Genomic DNA, 15,572 nt, shown 5'->3' on the forward strand with positions numbered 1-15,572 from the left:
ATAATAAAAGACTCAAATGCTATTTACAAGGTGTTCTAAAGAGCTTCATTAACAAATTCAACCCTCACAACAACCCAACCAGATAGTCCTTACTATTACTGTCCCTACCTAACAGCCGAGAAAACTCCTAACAGTGTAATTTTAACTACTTGAGTAGTTCAGTACAGTTGCTCAGTCATGTCCAACTCATTGAACCACATGAACCCCATGAACCACACCATGCCAGGCCTCCGTGTCCATCACCAACTCCTGGAGTCCACCAAACCCATGTCCATTGAGTCGGTAATGCCATCCAACCATCTCATCCTCTGTCGTCCCCTTCTCCTCCTGCCCTCAATCTTTCCCAGCATCAGGGTCTTTTCAAATGAGTCAGCTCTTCACATCAGGTGGCTCAAGTATTGGAGTTTTGGCTTCAGCATCAGTCCTACCAAAGAACACCCAGGACTGATCTCCGTTAGGATGGACTGGTTGGATCTCCTTGCAGTCCAAGGGACTTTAAAGAGTCTTCTCCAACACCACAGGTCAAAAGCATCAATTCTTTGGCACTCAGCTTTCTTCACAGTCCAACTCTCACATCCATACATGACCACTGGAAAAACCATAGCCTTGATTAGATGGACCTTTGTTGACAAAGTAATGTCTCTGCTTTTTAATATGTTGTCTAGGTTGGTCATAACTTTCTTTCCAAGGAGTAAGCATCTTTTAATTTCATGGCTGCAATCACCATCTACAGTGATTTTGGAGACCAGAAAAATAGTCAGCCACTGTTTCCCCATCTATTTGCCATGAAGTGATGGGACCCGATGCCATGATCTTAGTTTTCTGAAGTTGAGCTTTAAGCCAACTTTTCACTCTCCTCTTTCACTTTCATCAAGAGGCTCTTTAGTTCTTCTTCACTTTCTGCCATAAGGGTGGTATCATCTGGATATCTGAGGTTATTGATTTTCTCCTGGCAATCTTGATTCCAGCTTGTGCTTCCTCCAGCCCAGAGTTTCTCATGATGTACTCTGCATAGAAATTAAATAAGCAGGGTGACAATATACAGCCTTGACGTCCTCCTTTCCTATTTGGAACCAGTGTGTTGTTCCATGTTCAGTTCTAACTGTTGCTTCCTAACTTGCATACAGGTTTCACAAGAGGCAGGTCAGGTGGTCTGGTATTCCCATCTCCTTCAGAATTTTCCTCAGTTTCTTGTGATCCACACAGTCAAAGGCTTTGGCATAGTCAATAAAGCAGAAATAGATGTTTTTCTGAACTCTCTTGCTTTTTCCATGATCCAGAGGATGTTGGCAACTTGATCTCTGGTTCCTCTGCCTTTTCTAAAACCAGCTTAAACATCTGGAAGTTCACAGTTCACGTACTGCTGAAGCCTGGCTTGGAGAATTTTGAGCATTACTTTACTAGCGTGTGAGATGAGTGCAATTGTGCGGTAGTTTGAGCAATCTTTGGCATTGCCTTTCTTTGGGACTGGAATGAAAATGGACCTTTTCCAGTCCTGTGGCCACTGCTGAGTTTTCCAAATTTGTTGGCATATTGAATGCAGTAGAAAACATTTAAATCTGAATTGTTTTCTTTGTAACTCCATTCGCATGGAATACAATTAAAAAGTTCCACAAATGTTTTATGTAACACCTCTTGGCAAGTTCACTGGCTGAATATCATCACTTACTATCAAGTCAATTTACATGAGGTCCTAGAACTTGGAATTAGGTTCCCAAGTGTAAAATTAGGAAAAGCCTATTCTAAAGGAGATCAGCCCTGGGTGTTCTTTGGAAGGAATGATGCTAAAGCTGAAACTCCAGTACTTTGGCCACCTCATGCGAAGAGCTGACTCATTGGAAAAGACTCTGATGCTGGGAGGGATTGGGGGCAGGAGGAGAAGGGGACGACAGAGGATGAGATGGCTGGATGGCATCACTGACTTGATGGACGTGAGTCTGAGTGAACTCCAGGTGTTGGTTATGGACAGGGAGGCCTGGCGTGCTGCAATTCATGGGGTTGCAAAGAGTCGAACACTACTGAGCGACTGAACTGAACTGAACAGTAATAAATATGACAAGTCATCTGCAGAAGTTACCATTTTTAAGCACCAAGCTATAAGCTCTTAAGAGCCTGGTACAATAAAATAGGTATAATAACATAAACACTGGGTAACTGAGGAATTAGGGAACCAGTCTAATTCAAATAAATGTGACTGGGGTATAATTTCAATAAAGTTTTAACACAAAAGGCCACATTCTATGTGTGTGTCCAGCTTTAATAAAGAGAACAAGTTAATGTGGAGGCAGAGACATAGAGCCAAAAGTTAAATATTTATCTGAGGTCTTTTATTACCTCCCAAGTATAAGTGGGCTTGAGCAACTGGTAAGTATAATCCTAAAATGGCGATGACACATATGGATGAATGTAACTGTAAAGATCCTTCAGTTGCTTTATTCTGGCTACATATTCACCAAAGAATATTCCCATTACATTCTGATGTCCTATTTAGGTTTGTCTACAGTCAAAGAACAGGTTGACCAGTAAATATGACTCTTCTGTTCTATTTAGTAGATGATTATATCTCTCAAAATACATTAATAAACTGATACCCCCACTTCTTAGGATATTAACATGAAATAGTGCCTAAACAATGGATCAAATCTGTTACTGCACTCAAAGTTGAGCTGTAAGACACGCAGAGAAAAGGATAAAACTCAGAATTGTGGAAATTAATATATTCTTTGGTGAAATCCTATCTAGGGAGATATCTGGTCTTTTGAGACATTTCCAGTCAAGGAAAATAAAGAACAGTAAGAAAATATCCAAAAATGTAAGCATAAATGTCATTTATTCATTCATCCATTTAAATAAAACAGTATCAGAAATACCTTCAGAAAGTTCACTAGTTCTAGATATTTGTTCCAGTTCCCAGCCAAGATGTAATGATTCGTCCATACTTTGCTTCTGTGCCATTTCCAAAGTCATATTTTCTTCCATTAGTTCTTCAATCTTTTTTCTATCCATATCACGTTCCTTTTTTATTGGCAGAGTAGGGAGAGAAAAGAAAGCTAAGAAACTGTACAATTTCAAGCTGATATTGTATTACTTTATAACTTTCAATTATCAGAAACTGTATGAGTTAAATTTTGAGTTCCTTAAAATTTTTACAATTTGAAGCTCTTGATAATAATTATAATTATTATTGCTGGTCATTCAACTGATCAGTTGTCTGACCTCCTTTTAAAGTGATTTTTGGGGACACTGAAAACACTTCTTCATAGTCATTATATTGTTCTAGTCACATAACAAATGACTTCCAATCCAATGCTAAATTTTAGTGATAGTTGTATTTCTATAGTCTAAAAAAATGTTTAACAATAGCTTATTAGGGTTTTCTGAAAAGAAGTAGAAAAATTAATAAATAATACCCCTTTGTAATAAAGGCAGAAATTTCTACTACTCCTGAACTTACATAAAATCAGGAGCATCTAATTTATTTAGTTCTCACTTTTCTGTTAAGACCTTAAGGACACTAGCCATCCTTATCACTATAGGGAAATCAGATGAATCTTAGAATTTTTACTTAGAAGCTATGTAATGGATCTACCTTATACACTTACCATTTCCATATCATGCAGTTTAGCTTTCAGTTGTAAATTCTCTTTTTCTAATTCATGCAATTTATCAGAACGAGCTCGAGTTCCTTCTAATTGGTCTTCCAACATGGTTTTTGTTTCCAATAAAACTTGATTGTCTTCTTTTAATTCCTATAAAAATTTCAAGTAGGCATTATTGGTCACAAATATGTTAATATGAGAATTTTTAAAGTTCTGAAACATAAAAATTCTTTTTTAAAAAATAAGACATTAAGCTATCTTTATCAACAGGTCTATGCAAGAGTAAAGGTACTGAGTAACAAATATAGTTGGTTTCATTTTATTTCCCAGAATTTAAATTATTATGTAAACAGGGGAGGGAGATGGAAGTTTCAAAAGGGAGGGGATATATGTGTAGAGTTGACTCATTGGAAAAGACTCTGATGCTGGGAGGGATTGGGGGCAGGAGGAGAAGGGGACGACAGAGGATGAGATGGCTGGATGGCACCACCGACTCGATGGACATGAGTCTGAGTGAACTCCAGGAGTTGGTGATGGACAGGGAGGCCTGGCGTGGTGCGATTCATGGGGTCGCAAAGAGTCGGACACGACTGAGCGACTAAACTGAACTGAACTTATGACTGATTCATGTTGAGGTTTGACAGAAAACAGCAAAATTCTGTAAAGCAATTATCCTTCAATAAAAAATAAATTAATTAAAAAATTGTGTAAACAAATACTCAGCACCTATATTAGGATGTGTACTACTACTATAATTTCACATGAAATTGTCAGGGTATATTTAAATTCCTAAGTCACAAGGATAAGGAACTCATATAAGTAGTCTAGATTTTTAAGATGCAAATCTACATAGAACTGGGGCTTAATTTATTTAATAAAATAGATTTAAGTTTCTCTCTACTTGGAAAGTGGAGAGTTTGGGGTTTTGAGTAAAATACCAAGACTACAATCAATATTTAAGTAAATCATAAACCAAGGCTTTATCAAAAAATACTTTGCATAAAACCTCTTAAAATTCCTATGTATGTTTTGAAGACATATTCACAAATCTATATTGCTAAGTTATATGCCTGCCATTTATAAGCTGGTCAAGCAAAAGTATATTAAAACAATGGCACACATGAGGACCCTTGAATAGTCCTACACATGCACCCATTTAAAAAAGTATTAAAAGAATTAACAAGCAGCTTGTCCTTGCACTCTATTGGGTCTATTTTCTGGTAACATTCAGGCTAAGTTTTAACTTTCTCTTACAATGTTTTCACTTGATATTGCAAACTCCTTCTTTCTTATCCCCATACTGAAACTGATGAAAATCTCCTCTATTTACAAAGAAGAAATCACTGAGAAAGGAAAAAAGAACGCAAGAAGCAAAGATTTTCAAATTCTTGCTATCAAATTCAACTTTATGTTACATAGAATTGCAACCATTAAATAATAAAAATTGCTTTTCTTCAAACTTGTTCATATAAAGAGACAAATGACATTGGGGAGGTGAAGGAAGAGAGAGGAGAAGAGGAAGACAGATACTGATTTTGCTTTCATTGATCCTAATTTAGTAGTCTGAGTTGAGCAGCAATCAGAAGCATTCACTTCTAGGCATGAATTTAAAATTAGGAGAGGCATATATACTTTAACTTCAAAGTCTTCCCTACCTGTAATGCTAATTAAACAAAGGAATGAAATAAAACCTCCAATGAGTAGCGACCAAAAATTCCTTTTGACAAGTCTAAACAATATGCTGATCTATCATAAAGTAATCACCTGATGGTATTACAGTTTGCTCAGTGTTAATCACCTGATGGTATTACAGTTTGCTCCATGTTTCAAGAGTTCTTTACATTTATTAAAATGCATTTTAAATGCATTTTGAAAAATTGTAACACTTTTCAAGAAAAAAATTGTGAATTGTTTAAATTATGCAACATACCTCAACTCTTGCCTTATAAAATTCAATATCATGTAGTCTCTCTTTGTATCTGCTGACTTCACTTTCAAGCTTATCAACTCTGACGGCCTTCTCCCGAAGTGCATCTAATTCATCTCGATACATTCTTGCAGAACGAGCATCCGAAAGCAAATTCATGTTCTAAATATAAACACATACTAATATTTAAAATATTATTCTTTATTTTCAAATTGATAATGCTTAGGTTGTGCAATCTGATGAATTTACAAAAAAGCCCCAATTATTTCTGTCCTTTAAAAGTGTGAATTTTTATGGGATGAGGAAGCTGAGTGGTTAAGGAAACAGACTGCTAAAAGTGTGAATTTTCTGGTATAAATATTATACCTTATTTTTTTTAATGCAGATATATAAAGTCTTTTTTTTTAAACCAAGAGTAAGAAGTATTTTAAAAATATACACTTCTATACAAATATAAAAACACATGCATACATACAAGTTTTTATATATAATGTTCACTACTAAGATTGTAAAAAATACTCAGGACATTTTAAATTAAGTAAATCTCTTAACGTAACTGTTTGCAACGAATTTAAGGTTAAAAGCTAACTTCAAAATATAAGATAGTAAAAATACAGACGAGGCAAACTACTACAAAAATTGATCATTAGTTACTTTAGAGAAATGTTTCTATCCAGATATGTTACCAAAATCCTGCTAAGTTTTTAAATACTTCCACATGAATGATTACTTGCATATGATTAGTATACACCTCTACATCATTTGAAATAAATATTAAAATACAAACTTTAAAAAGTCCTCTTGCAATCCTTTGAATAACTATAATTGAAGCATGATCCAGAGACATTTGTCGGTCCCTGAAAGCCTTCTGGGGAGTTCATCAGGTCAAAACTATTTTCATAATAATACTAAGACTGTACTTGCTGTTTCACTCTCATTCTCTCATGAGGGTACAGTGGAACTTTCCAGAGGCTACACAGATGGCATGTTATTAACTTAACAGACTGAATGCAGAAACAGATATGAGAATCTGGTAGTCTTCAATTAAGGGAGGCATTAAATAAAGAGATTTGCAAAAATATAAAAGATTACTATGCTTCTAATTTTTTTGTTGTTTTGGAAAATAATGGTTGTTTAGTTGCCATACAATTTTTATGTTAACATGGAATGGGCTGAGTATTATTTTCAAATGAATTAATAAATATTTTTAAATTACTAGTTTAAATTTCAAATATAGTAAATTCCAGTAAAGGGAATTCACATTAAATAATCCTCATTAATTTTTAAGAGTAAAGAAGGGTCTTGAGACAAAAAAAGACTGAGACTCACTGTTTTAGATGGAACACAAAAAACCCTGCTACCAAGCAGTGAACAGCAGCCACAGCATATCTAAAACTAAAAGTTATGATCCCTAGATTCATTCACCTAGAAAGGTCCCAGGTTTATGATCCCACAACTGAAGCAACCCTGGAATTTAAAATGGCGGCTTAGGGGAAGTAAGGACAAGAAAGAATTTTCCAGCCTTATCCCAATCTTTATCATTTATGGCTTAAAGAAGACCTCTTGCACTACCTTCAAATGAAAACAAAACATTACAGAGTAATTAAAAGAAGCAAATTCTTAAATAGTCTTAGTTCATGATGAAAAAACACAAAACTTCAGAAAAAATAAAGACATTTTAAAAAGTGTAGGATCTACATGGTAGAAAAAGAGAAAAATTAAAATGCATTCTATTCTATGGAAGTTAACATAAAGCACCATAAGAGAGCAGAGACTTAAGGAAACATATATAAGCAGCACAGTTTAGCAGTAGAGGTGTTCCAGCTGTCAAGTCCACAGAAGCCAATACATAAAAAAGGGAAACCTGGAACTGTGCTAGTCCTAAGAGGTTCCCTGAAATCTCAGCAAGGTTTGAATAGCACACTGATAGAGAAAAAAGAAAACTCCAAAGTTCTTTCCAGTTTTGATTTCTAGTTTTGGCTCTGGCATTTCTGAAGACAGAAACACTGAAAAAGTCATTATATTTCATTAAACCTCAGTAAGCAGTAAGGCAAATGTTGTAAATTATAAGGAGAAAACTCAATTTCCAATTGATATTATATAATGAAAGTTCCAGGTACAAACCTCTTGCTGCAGCCTTTTTAGCTCTATTTCCATTTGCTCTAGTTCTTGTTTACAGTCCAACAATTGTTCAGTCTTTTCCTCCCTGAAATGCAAAAAATATTTATTAAATAAAAAACTTTGTGCTTTGAAAACTATGATCATCTGAACTAATACAAATATACTATTATTATTAAATATCTAATTTAACATAATATTGGTCATGACCTCAAGCTGGGGAAAAAGACAAAGAAATTGGTATTAAGAATTTATATGGTTGGATGTCATCAGACTCACCCTTAAAGTTCTCCAAATGCTAATAACCTCAATGATTAATGTCCTCATAGTTCATAATGTAGCTTCTTTTTCTTCATCTCTTCTGTCATTTCCTGATTCCCATCTCCTTACTCTCTCTCCCTCTCTGTATTGTCACAGACAAATCAGCTGGAAGAGTTCTTAAGCAAGGCAATACTAGCTGGGTCTGAGACTTTAAGGGTCTCCAGACTATTTTCAATATTTACAATGACCTAAAGAAAATAATACAGTGCCACACAGATATGTAAAATCTTTGACTCTATTAGTTTCTACCCTGAAGTCTGGACACTTTTGTATTTCTCCTGTAACACTTTTTTCTTTTTACACTGTGTTCTAACTCCCATTTTCTATCTCTCCTTTAGAGCCAAGCTCCTCGAAATAAGTCTCCACTGATTATCTCTACTGTCCACCTTCTGTTCTTAAATAATAAAAAATAAATGTTCATTATGTAGAACAATCTGCTTTTGACATCTCATATGTGCTTATATTTAAGTTTTTTCACAGAGAAAATTTTTATTGAAGTACAGCTGATACACAATGTTATATAAGCTACAGGTTATTGTGATTCACAATTTTTAAAAGTTATACTCCATAAAATATTAGCTATATTCCCTGCATTGTACGACATATCCTTATTTTATACATAAATAAATATAGCTTATTTTATACATAAGTTTTACCTTTAATCCTCTACCTCTATATTGCCCCTCTCCACTCCCTCTTCCCACCAGTAATCACCTGCTTCCTGTATCTAAAAATCTGTTTTTCTTGTTACATTCAGTAGTTTTATTTTTTAGATTCCACATATAATTGGCATCATACAGCATTTGTCCTTGTCTGATTTATTTTACTTAGGATAACAACCTCCAAGTCCATCAGTGTTGTTTTATTCATTTGGCTGTGTTGAGTCTTAGCTGCTGCACGAGGGATCTTCATTCCATTATGCAGGCTCTCTAGTTGTGGCCTGAGGGCTCTGGAGTGCAGGAGCTAAGTAGCTGCAGTGCACAGGCTTAGCTGCTCTGTGGCATGTGGGATCTTAGTTCCCTGACCAGGGATCAAACTTGTGTCCCCTAGATTTCAAGGCAGATTCTTAACAACTGGACCACCAGAGAAGTTCCATGTTTTTAAAATAGCAAATTTTATCCTTTTTATGACTGAGTAGCATACCATTCTCTCTCTCTCTCTCTCTCTCTCTCTATATATATATATATTTTCTAGACATCTTCTTAATCTAATCATCTGTTGATGGACACTTAGGTTGCTTCCATACATGGCAAGTATAAATAATGCTACTATGAACACTGGGGTACATGCATCTTTCTGAACACCACATTAACAAACTGATTAATAAAAACCATACGATCATCTCAGTAGGTGCAGAAAAAGCTTTTCACAAAACTCAATACTCATTTATGATTAAAAAAAAAAAACTCTGCAGAAAGTGGGCACAGAGAATAATAAACTATATCCAACAAACCCAGAACTAACATCAGACTCAACAGTGAAAAGCTGAACACATTTCCATTAAGATCAGGAACAAAAGACAATGCCCACTCTTGGCACTTTTATTCAACATAGTCCCAGCCACAGCAATTAGACAAGAAAAAGAAAAGGAATGCCAATTTAAAGGAGGAATAAAAACTGTCACTATCTGCAGATGACATACTACAGACGAAACTGAGCAAGACTCTGGCAGGTCCTTCCAGGTACAAATCTTTTTCGTCCCCCATTTCTTCTTTGTAGGAAATAGACTTCATTCAGCCTTCAGACTCCCTGAGATCTAAAGGGCAGATTCAAACAGCTGCTACTCATGGAAGGAAGGGAATGCAGAAACAGAGGAGGAGCAGCTGAGAAACAACAGTCCAGCAATAAAGCAGGGTTCTGGTTCTTCCTCAAGGAATATATGTAACAATATCTTTGAGCTTTTCTGCAGAACTAAGGCCTCCACTCAGGTGGAGAATGGTGCTCAGAGAATGGTTAAAAATTTAACCGTTTTAAAATGGTTAGTTTTAAATGTACAGTTCAGAAGCCTTAATTAATTTTACAATGTTAAACTATCACCACTACTTATTCCCAAAACTTTTTCTTCATCCTATTCAGAAATTCTATACTCATTAAGCAATAACTCTCCAATTTATTTTCTATCTCTCTCAATTTGCCCATAAAATATATTTCATTTAAGTGGAATTATTCAAATTTATCCTTTTATCTGGCTTATCTCACTTAGCAAGCTGAGATGGCTCATCTTATGGCTCATTCCATGGCTCATCCATGTTGCAGCAGCATATCAAAATTTCATTTTTTATGGCTGAATAATAATCCACTCATCTCACACGCTAGCAAAGTAATGCTAAAAATTCTCCAAGCCAGGCTTCAGCAATACGTGAACCGTGAACTTCCACATGTTCAAGCTGGTTTTAGAAAAGGCAGAGGAACCAGAGATCAAATTGCCAACATCCGCTAGATCATGGAAAAAGCAAGACAGTTCCAGAAAAACATCTATTTCTGCTTTATTGACTATGCCAAAGCCTTTGACTATGTGGATCACAAGAAACTGTGGAAAATTCTTTAAGGGATAGGAATACCAGACCACCTGACCTGCCTCTTGAGAAACCTGTATGCAAGTTAGGAAGCAACAGTTAGAACTGGACATGGAACAACAGACTGGTTCCAAATAGGAAAAGGAGGATGTCAAGGCTGTATATTGTCACCCTGCTTATTTAACTTCTATGCAGAGTACATCATGAGAAACTCTGGGCTGGAGGAAGCACAAGCTGGAATCAAGATTGCCAGGAGAAAATCAATAACCTCAGATATGCAGATGATACCACGCTTACAGCAGAAAGTGAAGAAGAACTAAAGAGCTTCTTGATGAAAGTGAAAGAGGAGAGTGAAAAGTTGGCTTAAAGCTCAACTTCAGAAAACTGAAATCATGGCATCGGGTCCCATCACTTCATGGCAAATAGATGGGGAAACAGTGGCTGACTATTTTTCTGGGCTCCAAAATCACTGTAGATGGTGATTGCAGCCATGAAATTAAAAGATACTTACTCCTTGGAAGGAAAGTTGTGACCAAGCTAGATGACATCTTCAAAAGCAGAGACATTACTTTGCCAACAAAGGTCCGTCTAGTCAAGGCTATGGTTTTTCCAGTGGTCATGTATGGATGTGAGAGTTGGACTGTGAAGAAAGCTGAGCGCCGAAGAATTGATGCTTTTGAACTGTGGTGTTGGAGAAGACTCTAGAGTCCCTTGGACTGCAAGGAGATCCAACCAGTCCATTCTAAAGGAGAAAAGTCCTGGGTGTTCATTGGAAGGACTGATGCTAAAGCTGAAACTCCAATACTTTGGCTACCTCATGAGAAGAGTTGACTCATTGGAAAAGACTCTGATGCTGGGAGGGATTGGGGGCAGGAGGAGAAAGGGACGACAGAGGATGAGATGGCTGGACGGCATCACCGACTCAATGGACATGAGTTTGAGTAAACTCCAGGAGCTGGTAATGGACAGGGAGGCCTGGCGTGCTGCAATTCATGGGGTCACAAAGAGTCGGACACGACTGAGCGACTGAACTGAACTGAAGAATCCACTGTGTGCCCACAAGCACATTTTGTTTATCTGTCCATCTGTTCATGCCCATTGGGTTGTTTCTACTCTTTAGCTATTGGAAATAATGCTTCAGTGAACAATGGCATGCCAGTATATGTTTGAGTTCCTGTTTTCAATTTTAGTGGGATATACATAGGTGTGGAATTGCTAGATTATATAAAAATTCTATATTTAACTGTTTGAGGAATATTCTAATGCTTTTAATACACTTATTTTTTTCTGGATGTTTACATATTTAACACTTTAAAAAATACAAACAGAGCAACCACTTTTGTGCAAAAATTCTTCCCCACCAAGAGTATATTAACACATACTCATCTAAACTTGGAGAAGGCAATGACACCCCACTCCAGTACTTTCACCTGGAAAATCCCATAGACAGAGGAGCCTGGTGGGCTGCAGTCCATGGGGTTGCTAAGAGTCGGACACAACTGAGCGACTTCACTTTCACTTTTCACTTTCATGCATTGGAGAAGGAAATGGCAACCCACTCTGGTGTTCTTCCCTGGAGAATCCCAGGGACGGGGGAGCCTGGTGAGCTGCTGTCTATGGGGTCGCAAAGAGTTGGATACAACTGAAGGGACTTAGCAGCAGCAGCAGCACCATCTAGACTAGTTTCTTCATCATTATTCTGTGTTTTACATTTAGCTCTTTAATCCATCTGAAATTCACTTTGGAGTTTGTGAAGTATGACTTTAATTACTGGAATTTCCAAAAGTGTTACCCAGAAGGATCTACACTTACTAATAAAATAATCCCTTTTTGCACCCATTTGACCATTCTATCTACAGTGATGAGGCTTCCATTCACATCTTCCCACTGACACTATTTACCACAGTCAGTCAGTCACCTATTGCCGAATCCAACACATTATTTTCAGATCTTTGAGAAACTTAATGCAGTTCATGCCACTCTTCTTAATATGCTTCTCCTTTGGTTTCCATGACTCTACACTCTTAGGATTTTTCTAGTTCTCAACATATTAATTCTCTGATTCTTTTGCTGATTTCATGTTTTGTGCCTATCTTTTGGCTAACAATTATAAAGTTCTCATTATCTGTGCCACACACTTGTGCTATGCATTTTATACTCTGCCAAGTACTTAATCCTCACAAGAACTCTAAAGAAGTAGTAGCTCATGACTGCAGCTTACATTTGTTGAGCGCTTATGTAATACACACTGTTTACTTACATATTTACCTCACACAACAACCCTACAGTAAGCACTAATATTATTCCTATTTAACAGTCTAGGAAACTGAATAGCCTTAGAGTTTCTGTAACTTGGCCGCAGTCACTCAGTTAGGAAGTGTTGAGAGCCAGGATTCACATTTTAGAGTGCCTCTAAAGCTCATGCACTTAATCATTTGCTCTACCTGTTATTTTGTATATGAAGAAACTGAGTAATGTGGGTAATAAATGGTGACATCTACCTTGAATCACTTAAGCACCTTTCTAATATTTGTATTCTTCAGATTACATCCTTCACATTCTTCATGCTCGTGGGCAGTCTGATGCATTCCAAAGGTTTCAATTAGGACTTACATGCTGCTGCATATATTATTCTGCACGAGTATACTAATGATCTGAAATCTCTACTCTGCATCATGGGCCAGATAGTCAATTATCTGGTTGATCATCTCCACAGAAATATTTCAAAGGCACCTCAAACTAAATATGTCAAAACTAAACTTGTCTTTTACCTTAACAGTATTCCTCTCTCTTATGTTCCCTGTCTGAATGAACGGCATCACCATCTAGACAAACGCTACTTACAGGAAACTAGGAATTATACTGAAGACCCTAATTTCTTTGTTAACACCGCCTCTTCAACCTCATCATTAAAACCCTGGATCAGGCCCAAACCACTTCTTGCCTGGACTGTCCTTCAATCTATCTTTATAATGACACCAGAATTTATTTTTCCAATTTGAATACTCACTAAAGGTCAGCTACTAGGTTGATATATCTTTATTAAAACAGAAATCTGTTTTTAAAGTGCTCTCCCATACAAAAAAAAAATCTTCAGTTGGCCCACACTGTTTAATATTCAAATTTCTCAGCACTGCATACATGACATTCTACTTATCCACTCCATCCTTTTCAGCTTCATTTCCCCTTGTCCCTCTTCATATTCTATTGCTGCTGTTTCTTCTGCTTCTACCCATCTGAGCCTTTTCAACTTACTTAATGCCTAACATCAGGTGAAATGTTACTATCTCTATGAACTTTTCCTGACACCACTCCCTTTTCTCCCCCAAGTCAAAAGTGAATAAAATTCACTTACTCTCAACTGTGGGGTATACTGATTTCTAATATCCCTCCAGTTTTCATGTAATTTCATGATGGACCAGAAGGCCTGGCATGTTGTGGTCCATGGGGTCGCAAAGAGTCAGACACGACTGAGTGACTGAACTGAACTGATTAAAAGTTTATCTCAAAATTCAACTTAAAAATGGGCAAAAAAAAAAAAAAAAAAAAATGGGCAAAGGAACTGAATAAACATCTCTCCAAAGAAGATATACAAACGGCCAATAAGCACATGAAAAGAGACTCAACATTATTAGTCATGGAAATGCAAATCAAATCTATGGTTGTAATAAAAGGGCGTATAATAACATGTATTGCTGAGGATGCAGAGACACTAGAGGCCTCATACTTTGCTGGTGGTGATGTAAAATGGTACAGCCAAATAGTTTGACAGTTCCTCGAAAGGTTAAACACAGAGCTACTATATGACCAAGAATTTCCACAACTCAGTAAATACCCAAGAGAAATGAAAATATGTGTCTATACAAATAAACACACATGAATGTTCATAGGAGTATTATTTAAATAGCCAAAAAGTAGAATACAATCCAAACGTCCATCAACTCATAAATGAGTAATCAAAATGTAGAATGTCCATAAAAGAGAGTATTATTCAACCATCAAAAGGAATGAAGTACTGCTATATCGTACAACATGGACGAATCTTGACAACATTATGCTAAGTGAAAGAAGCCAGAAATAAAAGGCCACATAATGTATGAGTCCATTTATATATATGAAATGTCTAGAACAGACAAATCTATAGAAATAGGAAGTATATTAGTGGTTTTGAGGAGCCAAAGGCCAAAGGTGATGCAGTGACTGTTGATGGGTACGCAGTTTCTTTCTGGGGTGATGAAAATGTCTTAATATTAGATGGCATGGTTCAGAATGGGAGAAAATAATAGCAAATGAAGCAACTGACAAACAACTAATCTCAAAAATATACAAGCAACTCCTACAGCTCAACTCCAGAAAAATAAATGACCCAATCAAAAAATGGGCCAAAGAACTAAATAGACATTTCTCCAAAGAAGACATACAGATGGCTAACAAACACATGAAAAGATGCTCAACATCACTCATTATCAGAGAAATGCAAATCAAAACCACTATGAGGTACCATTTCACATCAGTCAGAATGGCTGCGATCCAAAAGTCTACAAATAATAAATGCTGGAGAGGGTGTGGAGAAAAGGGAACCCTCTTACACTGTTGGTGGGAATGCAAACTAGTACGGCCACTATGGAGAACAGTGTGGAGATTCTTTAAAAAACTGGAAATAGAACTGCCTTATGATCCAGCAATCCCACTGCTGGGCATACACACTGAGGGAACCAGAAGGGAAAGAGACACATGTACCCCAATGTTCATTGCAGCACTGTTTATAATAGCCAGGACATGGAAGCAACCTAGATGCCCATCAGCAGATGAATGGATAAGAAAGCTATGGTACATATACACAATGGAGTATTACTCAGCCATTAAAAAGAATACATTTGAATCAGTTCTAATGAGGTGGATGAAACTGGAGCCTATTATACAGAGTGAAGTAAGCCAGAAGGAAAAACACCAATACAGTATACTAACGCATATATATGGAATTTAGAAAGATGGTAACAATAACCCTGTGTACGAGACAGCAAAAGAGACAGTGTTGTATAGAACAGTCTTATGGACTCTGTGGGAGAGAGAGAGAGGGTGGGAAGATTT

At 36.6% G+C, this 15,572-nt stretch overlaps 1 protein-coding gene across 7 annotated transcripts in view; it reads right to left on the reverse strand.

Moving 5' to 3' along the window:
• The window catches only part of CCDC88A (coiled-coil domain containing 88A), a 116,578-nt gene that overhangs the window by 51,066 nt on the left and 49,940 nt on the right, over positions 1-15,572 (reverse strand). For all 7 annotated transcript variants that reach the window (XM_027555327.1, XM_027555326.1, XM_027555325.1 and 4 more), the window contains exons 9-12: positions 7,651-7,732; positions 5,530-5,688; positions 3,603-3,749; positions 2,871-3,015 (exon numbers count right to left, since the gene is read on the reverse strand). In XM_027555327.1, coding sequence (XP_027411128.1) covers positions 2,871-3,015; positions 3,603-3,749; positions 5,530-5,688; positions 7,651-7,732 — 533 coding nt within the window. The remainder of the gene's footprint in view (positions 1-2,870; positions 3,016-3,602; positions 3,750-5,529; positions 5,689-7,650; positions 7,733-15,572) is intronic.

This window comes from Bos indicus x Bos taurus, chromosome 11, assembly GCF_003369695.1.
Source record: "Bos indicus x Bos taurus breed Angus x Brahman F1 hybrid chromosome 11, Bos_hybrid_MaternalHap_v2.0, whole genome shotgun sequence".
In the NCBI taxonomy this organism is placed as follows: Eukaryota; Metazoa; Chordata; class Mammalia; order Artiodactyla; family Bovidae; genus Bos; species Bos indicus x Bos taurus.